This window comes from Apis cerana, linkage group LG13, assembly GCF_029169275.1.
Source record: "Apis cerana isolate GH-2021 linkage group LG13, AcerK_1.0, whole genome shotgun sequence".
Taxonomy (NCBI): Eukaryota; Metazoa; Arthropoda; class Insecta; order Hymenoptera; family Apidae; genus Apis; species Apis cerana.
This window is the reverse complement of record NC_083864.1, coordinates 5,209,135-5,228,147: the sequence shown is the minus strand read 5'-3', so window position 1 is coordinate 5,228,147 and position 19,013 is coordinate 5,209,135. Positions and strand designations below refer to the sequence as shown.

At 43.6% G+C, this 19,013-nt stretch overlaps 1 protein-coding gene across 8 annotated transcripts in view; it reads right to left on the bottom strand.

The window, feature by feature from the left end:
• The window catches only part of LOC108000176 (basement membrane-specific heparan sulfate proteoglycan core protein), a 199,964-nt gene that overhangs the window by 74,546 nt on the left and 106,405 nt on the right, over positions 1 to 19,013 (bottom strand). For 6 of the 8 annotated variants that reach the window (XM_062083778.1, XM_028667837.2, XM_028667838.2 and 3 more), the window contains one exon: positions 410 to 564. In XM_062083778.1, the coding sequence (XP_061939762.1) occupies positions 410 to 564 (155 nt within the window). Of the gene's footprint in view, positions 1 to 409; positions 565 to 836; positions 1,211 to 1,278; positions 2,608 to 19,013 lie in introns of those variants that run through there. The other 2 variants (XM_028667839.2, XM_062083779.1) reach the window with 2 other exon arrangements.

Sequence of the window (19,013 nt, the reverse complement as noted above, 5' to 3'; positions counted from 1 at the left end):
AACTCGTCGAACTATTGTGAAAGTAAATTAATCGATGAATGGAATATTATATTATGAAATACGAATAAAAATATTTCTCTTATTTTTCCTAATGATTTTACGATATTTTTCGAAATAAAATGTTTGTTCTCCTAGCATTTTCCTACATTATTATTACTGAATAACTGCGGAAAAATGACGACGCAAGGCGCATTTCATCATCCATTAAACTCGTTACTTTGTACCATTTGTTAAAATGATTTATAAAACACCGATACATTACAATAGAATATAACGTTGAGATTGATTTATATATATATATATATATATATATAAAACATTCGCGATTATGATAGAAAAATGTTTCTACCTAACGATTCGCATTAATATTCGCCTCGAAGTATATTTTAAAAAATAAATCGTCACTCACCACTCTGTCTCCAGGATGTTTCACGAAGCAATTCAATTCCGCTGTTTGGCCAACAATGGCGGTGACATTTCGTGGGCCGATATCGTCGAAATCCGGTTTATTCAAAAGTCTCGTCGGCTTACTTCCAGCGACCACACTCGCCAGACTCGATCCACCTGAAAATAATATGAAAGACACCATTAAAGAAACTGTTCACTTTATGAATTTTTCCATTTTTCGAAAACGTAGAAGAACTTTGTAAATATTTCGAAGATAGCATAAAATTTCGAAGGAGCGAACGCAAACGTTAAAATTTTGTCGCGAGAAGTGCATAAATAACAGAGAAATCTATTCTTATTTAACAAGGCGTCACAGCAACAGAACAGCCAGAATATTTCTCGCAAAGTCAAAGTAAGTTGAATGAATATGGAAACTCTTCGAGCTTTACCTTCAAACGAGATTAGACGATGCAGGTGCTTTTGGAACATCAAAAGTTCTATTTCTCGAATAGGTTAGTTGTTACCATCTTGCTTTCCGACGAACAAGAACGACGCACGAACAGCATGCGCGAACAACATGCGCACGCGCACACGAATGATTCTAACAAGCACTTGATTAAAGATGAACTTTCGACGATATTACTGCGTCATGATATTGTCTTGGTACGCAATCACGGTTAACATTTGTGAAATACCGTGTTAGTTGTGCCACAACAGCCCACATCGTCTTCTTTGATCCACCGTTAATGCAAATAGTTCGCCAACTAATAATTTCGAGAATGCCAGGCTCTTCCATGGCACGCTTCTGTGTCTATTTTCATGCCTAATTTCGCAGACTTTCGATTCAAACGCGTGTAACCGGATTAAATTACGATTCAGTTATCGACTTACCTATGAAAACGATGAAATAGAACAGTTGAGACGAAGAATTAACTATTTTTGCCACGGAAACACTTGTTACGCACCACACGTGTCGACTTCACGGACGCCATTTTGAAATTCAAACTCATGACTCGTGGTTTTTCTTATTCGTATGTTTTCCTTTTCCGCGTGACGTCGCCACCAGTCGCGACGACGACACACGACGATTGTGTTTATACTTTATGTTTATACTTCCTAACGAAGTAGTTTATATACGGTTTACATATACCTATATGCATATCACGCGCGATTTCGTTCAAATATTCATTATACGCATACATACACTATTTCATCGTAACGATATTTCATTGAAATGAAATTCGATAAAACTACGATTACATTTATAGATGATCATAATAATATATAGCGGAATATAATAATTTTTATGCCCGATATTTTTTGCCCCTTTTAATTTACCATTAAAATATATCCTTTTCCTATGGTAACACATTTATAAAACAATACACGCGAGAACGAGCATGTTCCTAATTTTGTGAACGATTCAACGATTTCCGAGAACCCAAATGGGTAATTATTACCTTTCCGCCGAATTGAATTACACTCGACCAGATTTGTATGAATCACTCGATTCATACCATTAACCAGGATTTCGTCGATCGTAGAAACGAGAGAGTCGTCATTAACATAATCCCACGAGACTGGGTGGAAATGGTAGAAAAACGGTACTGTGTTGAACGAGGCTTGAATCGTTGTGGAAGGGGGAGGGGGTCGATGCGGGATATGCGTGGGACGCAGATGGAAGACAGAGGTGGTGCTCGATAAAATTTCCCATTGTATTCAGAGGGAGAATAGGATTTCAGTGGGGCAGAAATTGAAATTGTTACAAGGTACAAGGCGAAACTGTGGAAATCGCTCAACGATATCCAGACGATATCGATATGCATTTCCGTAGGAACGGGACGAAGGGATTGGCAACCGATAACGAAGCGTCGACGAGTTGTCGTGAAATTAATTTACCATCGCGCCGTCTCCCCTCCCCCCCTCGTCACGGTCACGACCGTTCGTTACTTTCGGAATGGTCTATTTAATGGAGTTCTATATCCCAGACTAATCGAAAAAATGGAAAATCGGTAAGCGTCCGAGAAAAAAGAAAACGTCGAAAATGGAACGTCTGCTGCCATCGAGTATCGCGAGAAAAAAAATTTCAATAGCTGCATAAGTGGAAATGGACGAAAAGGGGTGACTATCAATCGAATTCCTGTATCTCCAAGAAAATACTTCTTGGAGGAAGATTGTCGATATATCATAAGAAGTTGAGCACGAACCATCCATATCTTAAAAATTCTAGAAATTTCAGTTTTACCTATCTCTATCTTTTATCGATCTCTGTCGCTATCCGTCTCCCTCCTTCGATCGTTTTCCCATTCTCGATTTTAGAAGATGAACATACACGCGCGCGTTTCTTTCGAGAGAACGATGGTCGATCCTCAAGGCACGAGAAGTCACGGTTATAAAAGAGCGAAGAAGCGACTACGGTACGCGAAAATATTCTTTACACGTTATTCCGTGTGTGTTTATTCAAATTTATTCAAATTCAAATTTATGTGCGCAGTATCTACAGCGAAGCACGCGTATGAATGCCGTCGATTTAAATAAGCCTTCACGGCCAGGAAAATCTACTAGAATTTTTTTTCAAACATCTCACATTCCTAGAAATTCCTTTTTCGATCCCTTCCACGAAACACGATAAACAAAGGGATCGTACTTTTAACAAAAGGACCACGAGTCCACCACCGCCGCAATCTCTACCACCGGTTTGGTGATTCTCTAAATTTCGTACGTTCCAGTCACAGCACGTACGTTCAGTTATTTGATCTACCCCTTAGATTCGATTTGACCGAAAAAGCACGAGCAGCGATACCTTTCGACCCGTTTTCTATCGTTTTACCTCGTCCGTGAATTTATAGTCGTCCCGGAAATGAACGGGAAGAATGAAAACGGGGAAAAGAGAAAAGCGGAGAGGGGAGGGGAAGAAAGAAGAAAGAAAGAAAAAAAAGGCAGAGAAGGCGCTCCGGTGCAATCAAAGGAACAAACGGAAAGCTTCGTGCTGCGTCGCGTGGTGAAACGAGAGAGGAAGAAAAAAAAGAAAAGAAAAAAAAAGCGCAGTGAAATTATGGTGTAATACCAGTCGGCGTAATACGTATTCCGCGCCGACACGCAAAGCGAACCCTTAAATTCGTCGGTTCCTTCACCGGGTGGGTGGCTTCGTTGCCTTGTAATTTCGGTGGAATGCATCGCAGAAAGATAAGAAAATCGTAATTGAACCTTTGAACAATGCTCGCCTGCAATCTGACGTAAAGTAAGGGAAATTGACAAAAGCTACAGCTTCACGAAACTCTCATCGTTTCTTCCAAACGACATAAACTAATCCACGATCGTTGGAACTTTTGCAGGAACACGAACTGTGTAATCGTAACTGGGGGAGGGGCAGACGGGAACAAATTCACTCGACCCACGCGTTTTTCCTTTCTTTCCCCGTTTAACAATCCTTTCACGGTGAATATCTGGGAGCAAGAGCACGATCGCTCGAGCACATTTTCGCAAAATCTACCCCATTGTGATCCACTCCTTCTGTTTCATGACAGAATTTTCCGACCGGCAGTTTTCCATTCGTGCCGATAGCTCGCCTTTCCAACTCGATGTCGATTCTTTCCTAGCGGATCGTATCGTTGATTTCGGCATTGAATTCACTTCGAGCATCGGCCGGCTCCCCTTTCAACCGTTTCGCCGTTCCATGACGGGGATTTTCCACCGATCCCGGAAACAAGCTCGAACCCTCCTGTTTATACGATCGCCGGCCTCCACCTTCGCCTCCCTTTCCTTGGGAAAGAGAATTTCCGATTCACCGACGTATCTCGAAAACCGAGTGTACAGTCGATCGTCCCTCGAACGCCTCACGAACAAACTTTTTTAACGCAAATCTGCCTGGTTAAATATTTCACAAAGCGAGCGAAGAACGAGCGAAGAACGAGCGAAGAAAGAGAGGAGAAGGGTAATTTCATACGAATATTTCACCATTATCGCCGCGCGATTCGTTAATTGATCGAATTAAAATTAACGGCCGAGCAAATGGAATCGGAATAATTAAATATCGGCCGCGTTTAACTAATTCAACGAGAGTTACCGAGTGAAATAAAGGAACGAACTTGTTCCCCCGTTTTTTCTAATCAAGAATGTTCGTACTTCTTCGTAATACCGGGGACGGAAAATTCACCTCGTCCTTGGGAACGAAGGAAGAAGAAGAAGATCTCAATTAAAATATTCAACAGCATCGCGTCGTATGGAGAATTCTTAAGAGATTGTCTCAATTTTTTTGCTATCCTCTTTGCTATCGAATCTGATCCCGAAATTAAAGCTATTTCACACGCTACGATATAGCTTCCTCTCTCTTTCTCCTTCTCTCTCTCTCCCTCTCTCCAAAAATTTTGCAATTTCAAACCTCAAAAAAGTTCTCGTTTACCCTTTTAAATATAATCTCGACACACTGAAACGTTAAATAACAACGTTAAACTTCCAAAAAAAAAAAAAATTGTTCAATAGGATTAAGAAATAAATATCGAGAAGCTGATTACCCAATAGCGGGAGGGGGATCATTTGCGCGGGGACAACAGTTCGCACACGGCGCGAGCAAGCAAACAGCCGAAATTAATCCATAAAGTATCCAGCAGCCGGCACACGGCTACGTTATCCAATCGTAGAGTTAACTCCGTTGCAAGCATACCCGTACCGTTTCCACAAATCAGGGCTACTACTATCCGAGCTTCGTTTCAATAATCATCCCGGAAACTGCTAAATAACTCAATAGTTTCGGCCAGGCTTGGCCGGGCAGATTGCACGGGATAGCCGAGGGGGGAGGGCGAGACAGAGAGAGAGAGAGAGACAGGCTCGTTGTGCAAAGTTGAACTCCGGGCCGGGTTCAACCGGGGGAAAATCGCGATAACACCGGGGAAGCCGGGGTTACTCGTTACGGGTCTCAGCCCTTATGCTTCCTACGGGGCCGGAATATGGGCATATTCTATTAGCAGGATGGTTTACACGGTTGCCCAACCTCGTAAATAGAGTCGGTAAACAGATTCGCGTACCAGCACATCGCGGGAGGAGACCGTGGTAACTTGGCAACCGGCTCGTCCGCCAATTTCATCAGCAGCGTATCAACGATGCATCATGGCGAAGGGAGGGTAAGACGGTACAAGGAACGCGCTAGCCTCCATCCATTTGTCTTCCCTTCTCTACTTCTCCCCCTACGGTGACAAATTCTTCTCGATATCGATAGAACGTGTCGTCCTTCGCTCTCGATTTTCATAATGTAACCTCGTATCATCGGGGAAAGGGAAGTCGTTTCTCGTTTTTTCGAAACTCTTTAGCCGGAAAGATCTTCGTTCATATTTTTGAAAATTGGTGGACAGAATACCAGTGAGAGGGATAGTTCAAATCTCGAGGCCAACCTCGAATCCTCTTCCACTCGAGACGAGTGGAAAGTTTCGCGGGATGCGTACACGATAAACGCGATACGCCTGCAAACGTACACGCACAATTATTTGAAATATGGCGAGTGGCGTTTATGGGAGACCGGACTTGGGAGAGATTAAAATGCAGCAGCTGGAACCGGAGCCGGATTCGTTCGGGAGTTGAAAGTTCGCTTAATAATTGCGCGTTCCTTGCCGGGGATAAAACCGGTCATCGGAACGAGGAGGAGGAGGAAGAGAAAAGCGCATTAATCACTGGGATTGTCTTTAACCGAGCAGATTACTCTCCAACTTTCTGTTAATTACGCGGTCTCCGCCATCCTACTTTTTCACCGCCACTATGCACGCTCGTATTTGTCAACACCGCGATTACGATTTATTTATTTCGCTTAACGAAATTCCCACGAAATTAAATAAGCGTGAGAAACAATTAGAAATTACGCGACCACGTGGTAATCGTTGCTCCATTCTTCTTTCTTCTTCGATATTATACGAAGTATTACAAGGTCAGGTTGCGTCAGCAACGTTGAATATTTATCCTAAATGGAACAGGTGAGAGGAAATTATCGTGTCGTTAATGATATTCCAAACGTGTTCAACTTGTATCGATGATCAAACTTGCCGCGTAAGAGTAACCGAGTTTGTATAACGCGAGTAACATCGCTAATGCATACGGTATCACGAGTGCAGATTAAACTTTTCGAAGACCATTAGCGGTGCTTTGGAGGAAGCAGAGTATCTGAGACCAAGTCAACGGTTAAATTCACGGATGTCCGGGGTCTCGCGAGAATGTTCGAAACGACAGTATAAGTACATCCTCCTGGGATTCGAACGTGAATATATTTGTCCTCTTCGTTTCTACAAGATTCGGATAGCTCGTAATATATATATATATATTCTGTATCGATTCGAAAGGATTACAAAAATTACAAATATCCCGATTTTTCCATCTCCCTCCCTCACAAAATTTGTAATACGTGAATACAAATTTGTTGCGCGCACGTATTCTCTCTATAACGTTGAATAAATAACGGGAGTACGATTGCATTGTGCATTTTCCGCGCATTCATCACGTTTGCCTCGTAAAATTTGCACAGTTCATCAAAATCGTACTACCATTCGAAAACACCGGTAACAAATTCTTTGTGATATCGGTACGCAGGTAACAAAATATCTCCGATATTTGTTTTTCGTCGGTGGAACGAAACAGGATGGATCTGTATCGTTCGGTTAACGCAAATCGAATCACGATTCGAAATCGAGCATGAATCGACTGGAGGAAATTGAAACCAGCAAAGTTGCGTATAACACCGGCAGGGTTACACAATTTATCGCGTACAGTGAGAGAGAGAGAGAGAGAGGGAGAGGAGAGAGAGGAGGAAACGACACGACACGTTCTCGTTATATTCGTAACACCCAGCGAAAACTCCCCTTCGTTCTTTCACGACACGAGCGTTCGAAACACGATGGACAAGCAAGATGATTGTACGCGTTTCCGAGTCGTTTCTCTGTTTCCACTCCCAACGGATCTCCCATTCCAGTCTCATGCAAATTAAGCGTTTATTTAATCGCGTTACGGGAAACAAGGTTTTCACCGGATATCCCCGAATGAATAATCGATGAAACTTGCAACGAAAGCATCCGCAATTTTCATTCTACCGTTGGCCGAGAATTTCGCCCGGTAAACAGGGACGTGCTTTTCCAAACTGCGAGAAAACTCCGTGAAAACGGGCATGTTTGTTCCGTGAAACGGTAAGTGACGGGGAGGAGGAGGGGGGCGCCCACGGATCGGCGAAGCAAGAAAAGTTGCAGCCATCGAACCGACTTATTACCAATTTATCATGGGTGGAAATTAGAACAAGAAGCTTTGGCCGGAATCGGTGTTCGAAAAGTTTCCCCTTCGCGCCGGTTGAATAAGGAAAGTGCACCTTCGTTGGCCCGCTTACAAAACTTCCAACGCTTCTCTCCACCGACTATTACACTCCGATGAAAGATGACGACTGCTCTTCTCCCGGCCAGACACGGGTCATTTGTTATTTACCGACCATTACGCTTCCACGTGATCCAAATCTTTCCGCTTGCTTTTTCGAAGAGATTGCGCGGCCCGATCGATCGATCGCGAGGATACTTCTCCATCCCCTTGTCGATTGTATCGCTCGTTAAAATATATCCTCTGCACGGACGACGACAAGTATCTCCGCACGGTGTTTCTTCCACGCTCGAGGTGTCTCCATTCGTTCCATACTTGCGTATCTTCCGTATCTATCCGTCGAGGCGATCGTATCGTCATTCGTCGATGATGAAAACCGAAAATCTTCGCGGCGATCCATTTTTCCAACGGTCGGCGATCGCGTGGAACAGGAGCGTGTACGATCGATTCGAGCTCGTTATTTCCAACCAACTGAAAACGAGCCCGTCGTTTAAAATGACGATCAAATATGAATCCGTGAACGCGGCGGGATCTTTACGTATTCAAGCGCAATTCGCATTAATCCGAATGAATTATTAAATGCGGCCATACCGGATGGAGCCACGAATAAACGGCCATGAATATCCGCCCCCTCTGGTAACGCTCGAGAAGTCGGCCACGCCAAACAAAGCCTATTTAGGGACGAGCGTGGAGAGAGAACGAGTTGAAACGGCCAGTGGAATGCCTCTTCTCGCTTGCCCATCCATAATTCGCCGATTCGAAACCGATTCTTCCGCCCGGCCACCCCTCACCATCGAGAACTCGAGTACACGGATAATCAAAGTTCCAAGGGAACCGTAGACACTCGAGAAAATGAACTTTGGAACCCGGTGTAAGATCCCGGGTATAACCTTACTTCCATTCTTCCCCCATCCCTCTATCCTTTATTTCCTCCTTTATTTTTTCCCTCTTCTCCTTACTTTTCCAACTCTCTCTCTCTCTCTCTCTCTCCCTTCCTTCCTTCCTCTCTTCCTGTTCTTCCACTCTTTCTCTCGTCCGCTCTTCTCTCTTCGCCACGCGAGTTCCACAACGAGGGGAAGAGGGAGAAAGAGTGGAGAGCACGAGGCGCGAAGCTCCGTTAAAGCCTTCGCTTTAAAGCTTCGCAACTTTGGCAGAAAGTTCGGGCCAGGTTCGAACTATCGGGAAAACCTCGCCGCAGTATAAGCCTCGACCTTTCCGATATTATTATTGCCCCGGGCGAGCCTTGTACTTTCGGCGTCCTCGTTTTTCTTCTCCGCCCCCGCGCCTTTCTCGTTTTACTTTTCACTTACTTTCGACCCGCAGGACACGTACTGTCCCCCGGGCTGCCACATCCCGAGCACAAATTCCAAGAAATTCCGTGCTTTCCCTCTGCCCCATCGCAAAATAAGATCCTCGACGATCCTCCCGAATTAATCAACGATTTACGCAATCACCCATAGAGAATTTTTTACCCCTCCTCCCTCTCTCTGTCTCGACTGCTTCGATCCGGGGATAATAATCGGGGAAACGGGCATTATGCGAGGACACGAGGGGATATTATCGCGCAAGGTGGTCGAGTTTCAGCTTTTACAGATGTATGCGGGTAATAAATATCGGCAGGCCATTATATGTAATAGCTCTGGTTATAATTCGACGTGAAAAGAAATATCCCTGGTTGTGATTATTGAATATGAAAAGAGAGGCGAGGCGATTAAAAAGCATTGTCTCGCGTCGCGCGCATCCGGAGTGCACCCTGTACCGCATTCGATGAAAATGAACGTATTCTCTTGGGCATCGTACACTATGCCGCGGTCCCCATTCGGTTTGCATTCGGTTCCACGGGATAATAGCCTAAAGGTACATAGCACGAGCGATTCGAGAAATGGAAGAACAAATACCGTGGGGCACGTAAACGATACACATTACGTATCTACGTGACTGAGCTACGACCCATAGAAAATGTCGCCAACAGAGGCATTTGTGGGATCAGCCCGGTAGACAGATATCGACTGTCATGCGATTCGTTACAAAACACTGGAGGAAAAGTATATTTTTATTTTTTTTCATTTTTAAAAAATTTTTCTTTTTATTTTTTTAAGTCGTTCAATTAGAAACAGATTAGAAAGATTGATTGAAAGAAATTAATTAGATTGTGTTGTTGATGCAAAAGAGAATATCGTTTCCAATTTTCTACGATTAATCAATTTTTCTTTCGTTCATCGGACCATAAAATCATCGGCCCGCCCGTTAATTGATAAAAGAAAATTATCGATCAACTTTATGATATAAAATGATACAAGATACAATTAATATTTTTTCATAGTTGGAATATTTTTTCATTAATATTCCCATCTCTCTCAGCTTAATAAAAAATATATCGACTGGAAAATCGATTGGTTCCGTGCCCATCCTGTGCCTTGACCGTGCATTCCATCATAATCCAGCGTTTGTCGGGCGGGCCGAAAATTTTTTAACAACGCGACTGTATCGTGAAACTGCGACGTGAAAAGAACAAATTTCACGTTGCAAAGCAATGAAGGAAAAAAGAAAAAAAAGTTCGAAGAAGCTCGAAATTGTAAAATTTAATATCGCAACAATTAAACATCCCCTTTCGTATGAAACGTCCCATACGGGTCGCGGTCACAATTTCTCCCCGATACGTTACGCAATAAATTCGAACCTCTTCGAACTCGAGAGTTTCCATTCTCTCAAGCCTTTCACCGACGGCGAAACATTTTCCTAACAACGCGAATCGCACGTGCCTGGCCTACCTATGATCCAGAAATGCTCGTTCCAAGTGGCTCGCTCCACCTTATACCTCGTATCTCGAGGGATCCGCGCGAGCGTGGATTCGTGATTCTTCGAAGGAGGAGCAGGAAGCGGGGCAGCAGAGTTACCATTTTCGTGAGTATCCCTCTCTCCCGCTCGGGAGAGCTCCGGTCGAGAGATGTTTAATGCAAACTCATCGATTCTCCAAACCCTCGGACATTTTTCTCCCTCCCCCTCCCCCTCCCTGTGCAAGCCTCTCTAAGGGATTCTCGCGAAAGATTGCGGCGAAGATTCTATGAGTGATGGCGGCTCATAAAGTCGGATGTGGGCCGTTCCCTCCACGTTCCATCTACCCTCCTTTGCCTTCTAAAACCACCCCTTGACCCGGCCACTCGAGTCACTCCGCCCATTTCTTGCGGCGGATCTTCGGTGATACATCGAACGACGGAGGACGACACTCGCGGTTCTTGATTAGTCGCATAATTTCTTTCCCCCTGGCTCCTCCTCTTCCTACGATATCGTCCTCCGTTTCGAGAACGGAAAACGATTCTTTGATCCGATGGATGAAAAATGAGATATTCTCCGCTCCTCCTATTTCCTACTTCCATTCGTATCCTAACTCGTCCGTGAAGATCAGATTTTCGGGATATCGTTATCGCGTCGATAAAGATCGTGTCGGCATAATTCGATTCGTAAATGAAACTGTCAACGACGCGATCAATTTCAATTTCTCCCCCTCTAAAAAAAAAACGGTCAAGTTTCCAAGTTTCTTTCGAGAAACGTACGACGCCCCGTGCAACGGTCGACAAACCAAGTTTACGATCCGACAACCACTTTTGGCACGTAGAACACACTCGTGTAATCTCCGATAGTAACGAAATCCATCGAGCTGGAATCGAGCTTGCGTATCCGTACACACTCCGCACTATATACGATTCGTGGAACGACGTTTTACCAGAGTAATCTCGCGGATCGCCAGAGAAAATATTTACAAGAAATAGCAGGGGATATTTTCTTTATCGGTGGTCGAGCACATAAACCGCGTCTTCCGAGTCGGTCGGAAGGGATACGTGATCGAAATATATCCGGACCGCGCCACCCATTCACCCAATTCGAAATATACGATTCGAATCCGTCGCGTTTACAGCGACACCCAAAGTTTCAGGCTGTTCCTCCCGCCGTGGAAACGAGGATCGATTTCGAGGATTCGCCTCATAAACGAGCGGCATAAACTCGCTGGTCTGGACGGATTTCCAAGGGAAACGAAACGAAGCGTCGACTTGGAGGAGGAATTCGCAGGGAGCAGACGTTTCTTCGCGAGACGAAAACAACGCTCGTCGTGGTTTTTCCCTTGGATCGTCGCGTGTCCCCAACCTCCCCCAGTTTCGCCCTTTTCGCACCGCTTTTTCCGCAGTTGGCTCCAAACCACCACCGCCTCCTCCCCGGGCAAGAAACACGATTTATACAGGATTTCTGAGGATTCCTTTTAATTCGGCCCACGATTTATGAATTCGGCCCGTTCAATCTCTCGTGGACGCGTTAACGGTGGGGATCGTTGAACGCGGAGGAAAATAAAAATAAATATTATCGGAGGAGATAAGAGTTTCCACCGAGTCGTGCCAAATTTTAAATCAGTTGGTACGAAAATCAATAGGGACGAATTTTATGGACGGGAGTAAGACTGTGGGATAGTTAAAGCGTGGAACGAGCGTGCCAAGGAAGGCACCAGACCACGAACAAAGTCCCAAGTTTAGCCATCTTTTTACCGAGTATCGTCCAAAATCGTTTCTCCTCTCCTCCTTTCTCTTTTTATTTTTCTAGTTTATCTCTAGTTTGCCTCCCAATCTCATCGATTCTTTCTTTCCTTCGTCTCCGTTTCGTCATTATAAAACAGCCGAGAGATAGCCCTTGTTATACTTATTCTACGTATCGTAATCGCTTGACAACAAATTGCGATAATATTTCGAACGGGCTATAATTCAAAAAAAAAAAAAAATTAAATCAATCTCCATTATATCTCTTTATTCGTTTATTTTTCCAAGAGACGAATGGTACCTGTCGTCAAAGACGAATCGTTATCAGAAAAACTTTCCTCTCCGGGAACTTCTTTAGTGACCCCCTGAGCGACATAAAAATACATCTCTCTTTTTTCCGGATAAAACACTTTTCAGGGAAGGCGTCTTCTGTAAAAAAAAAAAAAAGAAAAGAAAAGAGAAGGAAAAAGCTAGAAAAATGCTCCGAAAATTCCTTAAAAATTCTTTCTTTCGAACAAAAGGAAAATCACAAATCTCTAAGTCGCTTAGAATTTATTAGCCGGATACGTGCGTGCATTTACCTCTTTTCGACGCTCTCTTCGAGAATCGAAGCTCGAAAGCAGAGCTTTCCAAGATACGACGGGAACGAAGGGGGGAAAAAAGAAGTAAGATCGGGGAAAGCAGGGAAGGAACCTGCTCAAACGAGAGATGCTCAGAGCCAGAGGTGTGGATTACGAGCACGCGAGGTTAAGCCTTTAGGCAAGACTTTAGGAATGGCCGCGCATTTTTACGCCGAGCGACGAGACCGAGAAGAAGAAGAAGAAGAAGACGCTCCCCTTTGAGAAACGGGGAAAAGAAAATGAGTAAATATAGGCGGCAGCCTGGTTTCCTCGCCGCGGTTCTTCGCGGCCGGGTGAAGCGTAAGCGTCTTTAGAAAATACAACCCTTGCCCTCCTTCCCTCTTTCTTCCACCCTTCTTTCAAAACCCCCTTTTTCTGGACCGCGACCACGATTCCTCTCCCTCGATCCTCCCAGTTTGAACCCACCGCCCTTCTTCTTTTCACGGGGCCTTCGCGTCTCCTTCGCGTCTCTCTCCACACGGTGTCCGCCCGATGAAAAGGGAACCTCGTCGCGGTGCACCTCGTTCACTTTTCCGGCTTGGAAAATCTCGTTGGCCCACGAGGGCCGGCCACGACGATCCTCCTCATTTATCATTCGATCCCTCGAGATAAATAGCCGCTGTTTTAAAGACCGGAAGATCGTGTACGCGGACTCGAGTCGTGGTCGCTCGGTGAAAAAAAAAGGGGGGTGGGTGAACGGGGTACGAGACGGCACGGCTCCGTTTCGTTCGGAATAAATAACGAATTATCCGAGGCGGGGAGAAGGAGCTTTCCTTTTTTTCCCCCCTCCTTTTTCTTTCTCTCCTCGGATCGATAAATAAACTCGGACGAACGGGAACGGTGAATCTTCGGCGGGGGAGGGGGAGGGTGAAAATCGGGTCGTTATAAATCAGTTGGCTTTTCGTCGCCGGTGGATCAAGGAAACGGGCGAAGATAAAGGAACTACTACTTCGTACTAGTAGTTGGCCCGGTTGTTTTTTTGCCCGTTCCATTCGGGGGAGAAAGGGGGTTGCGAAAAGGTGGCACGGTTTTTCGCTGTGCTCCCCCACTTGCTCTTGCTCTCTTTGTTCCACGAGGAGGGCGAGAGATGGAGGACGCGGCGAAGAAAAGGGTGTTCCGCTTCCTTTCCTGATAACACGGCCGTCACCGAGTTTCTTCGACACCTTTAAAGGAGGGAGGAAAAAAAAAAGTTTGATTAGATCAAGGAAATGGGTTGAACGTTGGCAATTTTGTTACAGTTTCTCTTACCAGGTCTTAGGTATGCGTTGTGCGTGTTTCGTACGCGTCGATGTGTGTGTGTATAACAGTAATTGCGTGCTCGAAAATGTTTTTCAACGACAATTTTCTTCCGTTCCGTTCCGTGAAGATGAAGATTACAACAAGAGATTGTTTCCGTTGTTCGGTTGTTTCGTTCATTGTTGGTTTTTGCGGAATGCTGCCAAGATGGAGTTGGTTCGTTACGACTGCGATTATCGCGCGTATAAGCGCACGTTTAACGCGAGCACTCGTTCCAAATTCGCCAAAGGCATGCCTCCTCACGGGAACAAAGGTTTCTCTTCCGCGTTCTTCGTGTTTGGAGAGGTCTCTCTCTCTCTCTCTCGCTCGTTATTAAGAAATTATCGTACATTTCGAGTTTAAACGATAAAAAATTCTTAGCGAAAAATTGTTAGAACCGCGGAGAATATTGTCTGGGAACGTGCAAACAATACGACGCGCATAATTCCTCATGAATATTAAATTGTTTAGAAATTAAATTTATTCAGGCGGGAGAGTACAATGGAAAAGCCATTATTCTTGACACACATCTATTTACATAAAACCTCAGCCTACGAGGATCGAGACGATCCGACTGAAAGGATTTTCACGTCTCTTTACCTCCTCCTCTCTTGGATTCGAATTACTCGAGTTAATTATGCCAGCCTCGATTAACGCCTGAATACGTAACAAGCCCCCCCTTTGAGATTGAAAGAACAGATCGTTGAACTCGTATACGCCGTTCATCATTCCGTTCTCTATCTTCTAAATCACATTGTCCGATATGAAGAAGAATATAAATCAAGATAACGAAACGAACGTAACGAAGATAAAGAAAATTTATTTATAATAAGAAAAAAAAAAAATATTTACTTCGTAAATCATCTCTAAAATACAATCAACTAAAAAATAAAAGCAATTTACGACACGACAATCACACGCGACAATTACGATACCGTTTAGAAGCAAAGCATAAAAATTATTGTCACGATATTCGTGCTCGCGTGGGTCGAAACGTGCCTTCATCGAGAAACATGTTGCAATAACCGAGTTAAAACGAGGACTGGTTTTTTAAACGGACGATTCGATGCGTATCTGTTGGCTATATATATATATATATATACATACACAAGCAACTAGAGGTACACAACTAGATATTTAAAGTTCACTCGCGTTACCAAAGTTTTCGCTTCGTTTCAACGACTAACAGACGTTGGCCCGTGACAGATTAAACCAGATAGAAGGTTTCCATCTTCGGAAAGTGTGGTTTCAATTTCGTAGGAATACGTTGTTGTTATTCTCTCGACTTATTTCTTGCGTAATCGATCGCATAACGAACGCTCTTCGGATCTTCTGATACTAGTAAAAATTAACAATTGGACGTTTGAATTGCAAACGATTTCTCTCCACGCTCATTTTTCACAACACGAATCCGATGATGAACATCTTCGACATCTGCATTTTCTACGATACAAGTAATCCGCGCGGAGAAGACACAACTTGCACGAGAGATTTCACGTAGCAACAGCGACTTCGATTTTCCGAGTCATAGTTCAAAGACACGATTATTTTTAACAGAAATGGGGGGAAAAAGCAGTAATGAAATTCGAAACGGAAAAAAAATTCCTCACTTCATGTTGCCCATCCATAATTATTATATAATTACTTCATCCTTACCGATGATAAAACAGCTAAATAAAACACTTGGTTTTCTTCGAAATCGATGATGATGTCACCACACAGAGACCTCGTTTACGCTCCATCTCACGTTTCTAATAAAATAAATCGCTTGCGTAACATCGTTAGAAATGTGAATCTCGATTGGCGCGTCCAACAGTTTGCGAGAGTATCGCTCGTTCCGCGATCCGACGAGCGTCGTTGAATAACAGCTGGGAGAAGAATTCGAATACGAAAAGAAAAAAAAACAAAGCGGCATGATTAAATTGCCGCTCGCGCACGCTTCTCCCTTCGGTTATTACGAAGGGGTTCCAGCCAGCCTCGTGCCTAGCACGTCACGTACCCCCGATTTCTCTAAACTCGGGGCCAATTAATATTCTAAACACGCGTCCGCCCTTCCGTAATCGTTCCGAGTCGCGAAAATCCAGCATCCGGCAAGTTGCGAGGCGTCGAACAGATTACAGTCGGTTAAGCTTGCTGGGGATATCGGAAGATCGGCGCGCACGACGAAATAACAAGGAGCGGAGCGAAAGGAAAGAGGAGGGAAGGGATGGAAATGAGGAGATCGTGCGAGAGAGAGAGAAAAGTTTAATCCCATCGTCATGCGTCAAACTGCGCCTTAATTACGTGACAAAATTTCAGCAGAGCGTGGAACGACGACCGAAACTTTGGCGGAATAACGCGATGATTATTAAAGCCTTTGCCGCAGACTCCGATAAACCTTCGATCGTGCAATGACGCTCGACGAGTAGCCCGATTTTAACGAACAACCTGCCCGCTTTAACAACAACAACCACCACACAGAGCCGACCGGGTTCTCTCGGCAACGCCGGCCAACGCCGGTTTACTCCTTTGCCCGGTTTAACGTGCGATCAACCCCGCCTATAGTCGGCGCGGCAAAGTATGCAAATTGCAGAACCTCGGACGCGTATTCCGCAATTCTGTTCGAGGAAGAGGATGACCAATAGTCGAGCAATTTCCGTCGTTAAATATCCGCTCGTGAAGGAGTTTTCTTATACGCACAGAGATAATAGGTACGACTGTTTGTAGACACGTGTCGTGTTTCTAGCCGAGGTCAACCATTTCGAATGTACTAGTTTTCCAATTACGAAATGACGTCAAGGATCAACTGGCTGTTTCATATCGTATCTCGTGTCGAGATGATGGCGAAGATGAATTACGTCTTATTCGTACCCCGTTAACAGGGTCTTTATAAGCGAGAGGCGAGAGGATGACGAAATTTTGAGAGAGAAAGCGAGAGAGAGAGAAAGAGAGAGAGAAGGTTTAGAAGAAGAGAATCTGAGTATCATACAACGTTGATCGATAGGTTTGGCTCTTCAGGAATTTAGAACGCGTGTCAAACGCGTGAAAAACAAAAAGAAACTTTATTCCTGATAAATTTATGCAACGTGAAAAAATGTTGAAAATATCGCTTCTTCCTTTTCTCATTCAAAAATTTAATTTATTCAAAGCAAGTTGATAGCATTGAACTTTACTATTTGCCGCGAGAGTTAAATTCAATTACATTGGCACATTGTTGCATATCATGGTAGGATTAATTATATATTCGTGGTGAAGGACGGAGATACGTACATTAATGTCCACGATCACGTTGTGCAAAGACGTGGCGCGCAAGTTTGCAAGTTGTTGCAAATATAATAATCGAGGCGAATGAACGAAATCGGTCGGAACCGCAGTTTCGGTCCAGAGATATTAATCGTGGATATCGTGGATAATCTCGCGAATTTCGGGAACGCGCCACGACTCTGTCCATGTCTTCGACTCGACTTGGCCTGAATTATATCCCATCTCGATTGGTGAACTAACATGCAACGGTACCCGGTTGCAAGATTTATGATATTCTCCGTTAACTGTAAACCGTAATAATCGTGGAGGAATGGCAAAACCTAATCCGGTCGCGTAGTTTTTCGTTTCGAATTCTTCGAGATGCTAGATGAAGATCTAAAGGCAACATTCGAAGAAAATTCATGACCAAAGAAGAAACTTATGATGCGATCTATTATAATGTGTAATATTAGTGAAATAAAAATATTAACGTACAATTATTACATAACGCTAAAATTATTATGCATGACAGTGATGATCTTGCAAAAATCCAATTAATTCTAGGCTACCAATAAAATTTTAATAATCCCGAATTATAAATCTTCTTCGATTACTCAAAAGTATAAACTCACGTTTATAATGATCTTGTCTCCCAACGTCTCAATTCTCGATCATTTTCATATCTCGATCTCGAATGATAAAAAAAAAACGCATATTAAATCGACAACGATACAATATTTTTTTTTAAATACATCAACGTTATTTTCATGACGATAATGTTCGAATCGAAAATGTAGAAATTACACGACAATCGTGTTTCGTTCAAACATTATTGAGCTTCGATGTCATCACGTTTTAGTTATGACCGTTATGGTTAAACATTATTGCCAGATGTGGATCGCATCGAACATTCGCCAAGAGATTATTAGGTCCGTCATTAATTTCATTGTCTATCACAATCGATATCTATCGTACCGTGGAATATATCGAGTTACACCGACTCTCTGTTGTATCACAAATTTCGACGAGATCGTTTTAACCGAGAGAAACGTATATGAATAAAACCTCGAGATTTAATCGTTCATTTACATTTATATTTACATTCTGAAGAAATTTTGAGTTCGAATATCTCGTTAATTAAATAAAATCAATGCGATTTTTATCGAAAAGAAAGATTAAAAAAAAAAAAAAAGAAAAAGAAAAGAAATTACCGAAATTAAACGATAACGCGCTCCTTCTAAAGTTCCTTGAACCACGAATCAATCTCGAATTCTGCCGATATTTCGTGGTCGAATAATATTCGTCGATACTCGTCTTCCCACGTTTCGATAATTGATTCTTGAATTAAATCAATATCTCGCTCCGGCACTCGAGGCTACCTTCGGACGGCATTATCTTCCGCTCGTGTTGCAAGAGACAGTTATCGATACACAAAGCAGAAAGGTCCTCCCTGATTCGAGAACCCTATTCAGATACATCACCATTTCCGGGATCTCGAATTGAGATTTCGTGGCCGGGATGGTTCGAAGCGTGATTCGACTTCTAAACTCGATAGCGATCGCTCGTTTATTTAGGTTTCCCCTAATAAATTTCATCGTGTACAAAATGATCCGCGGATATCTCACACCCTCCTCGGTCGTCGCCTGTC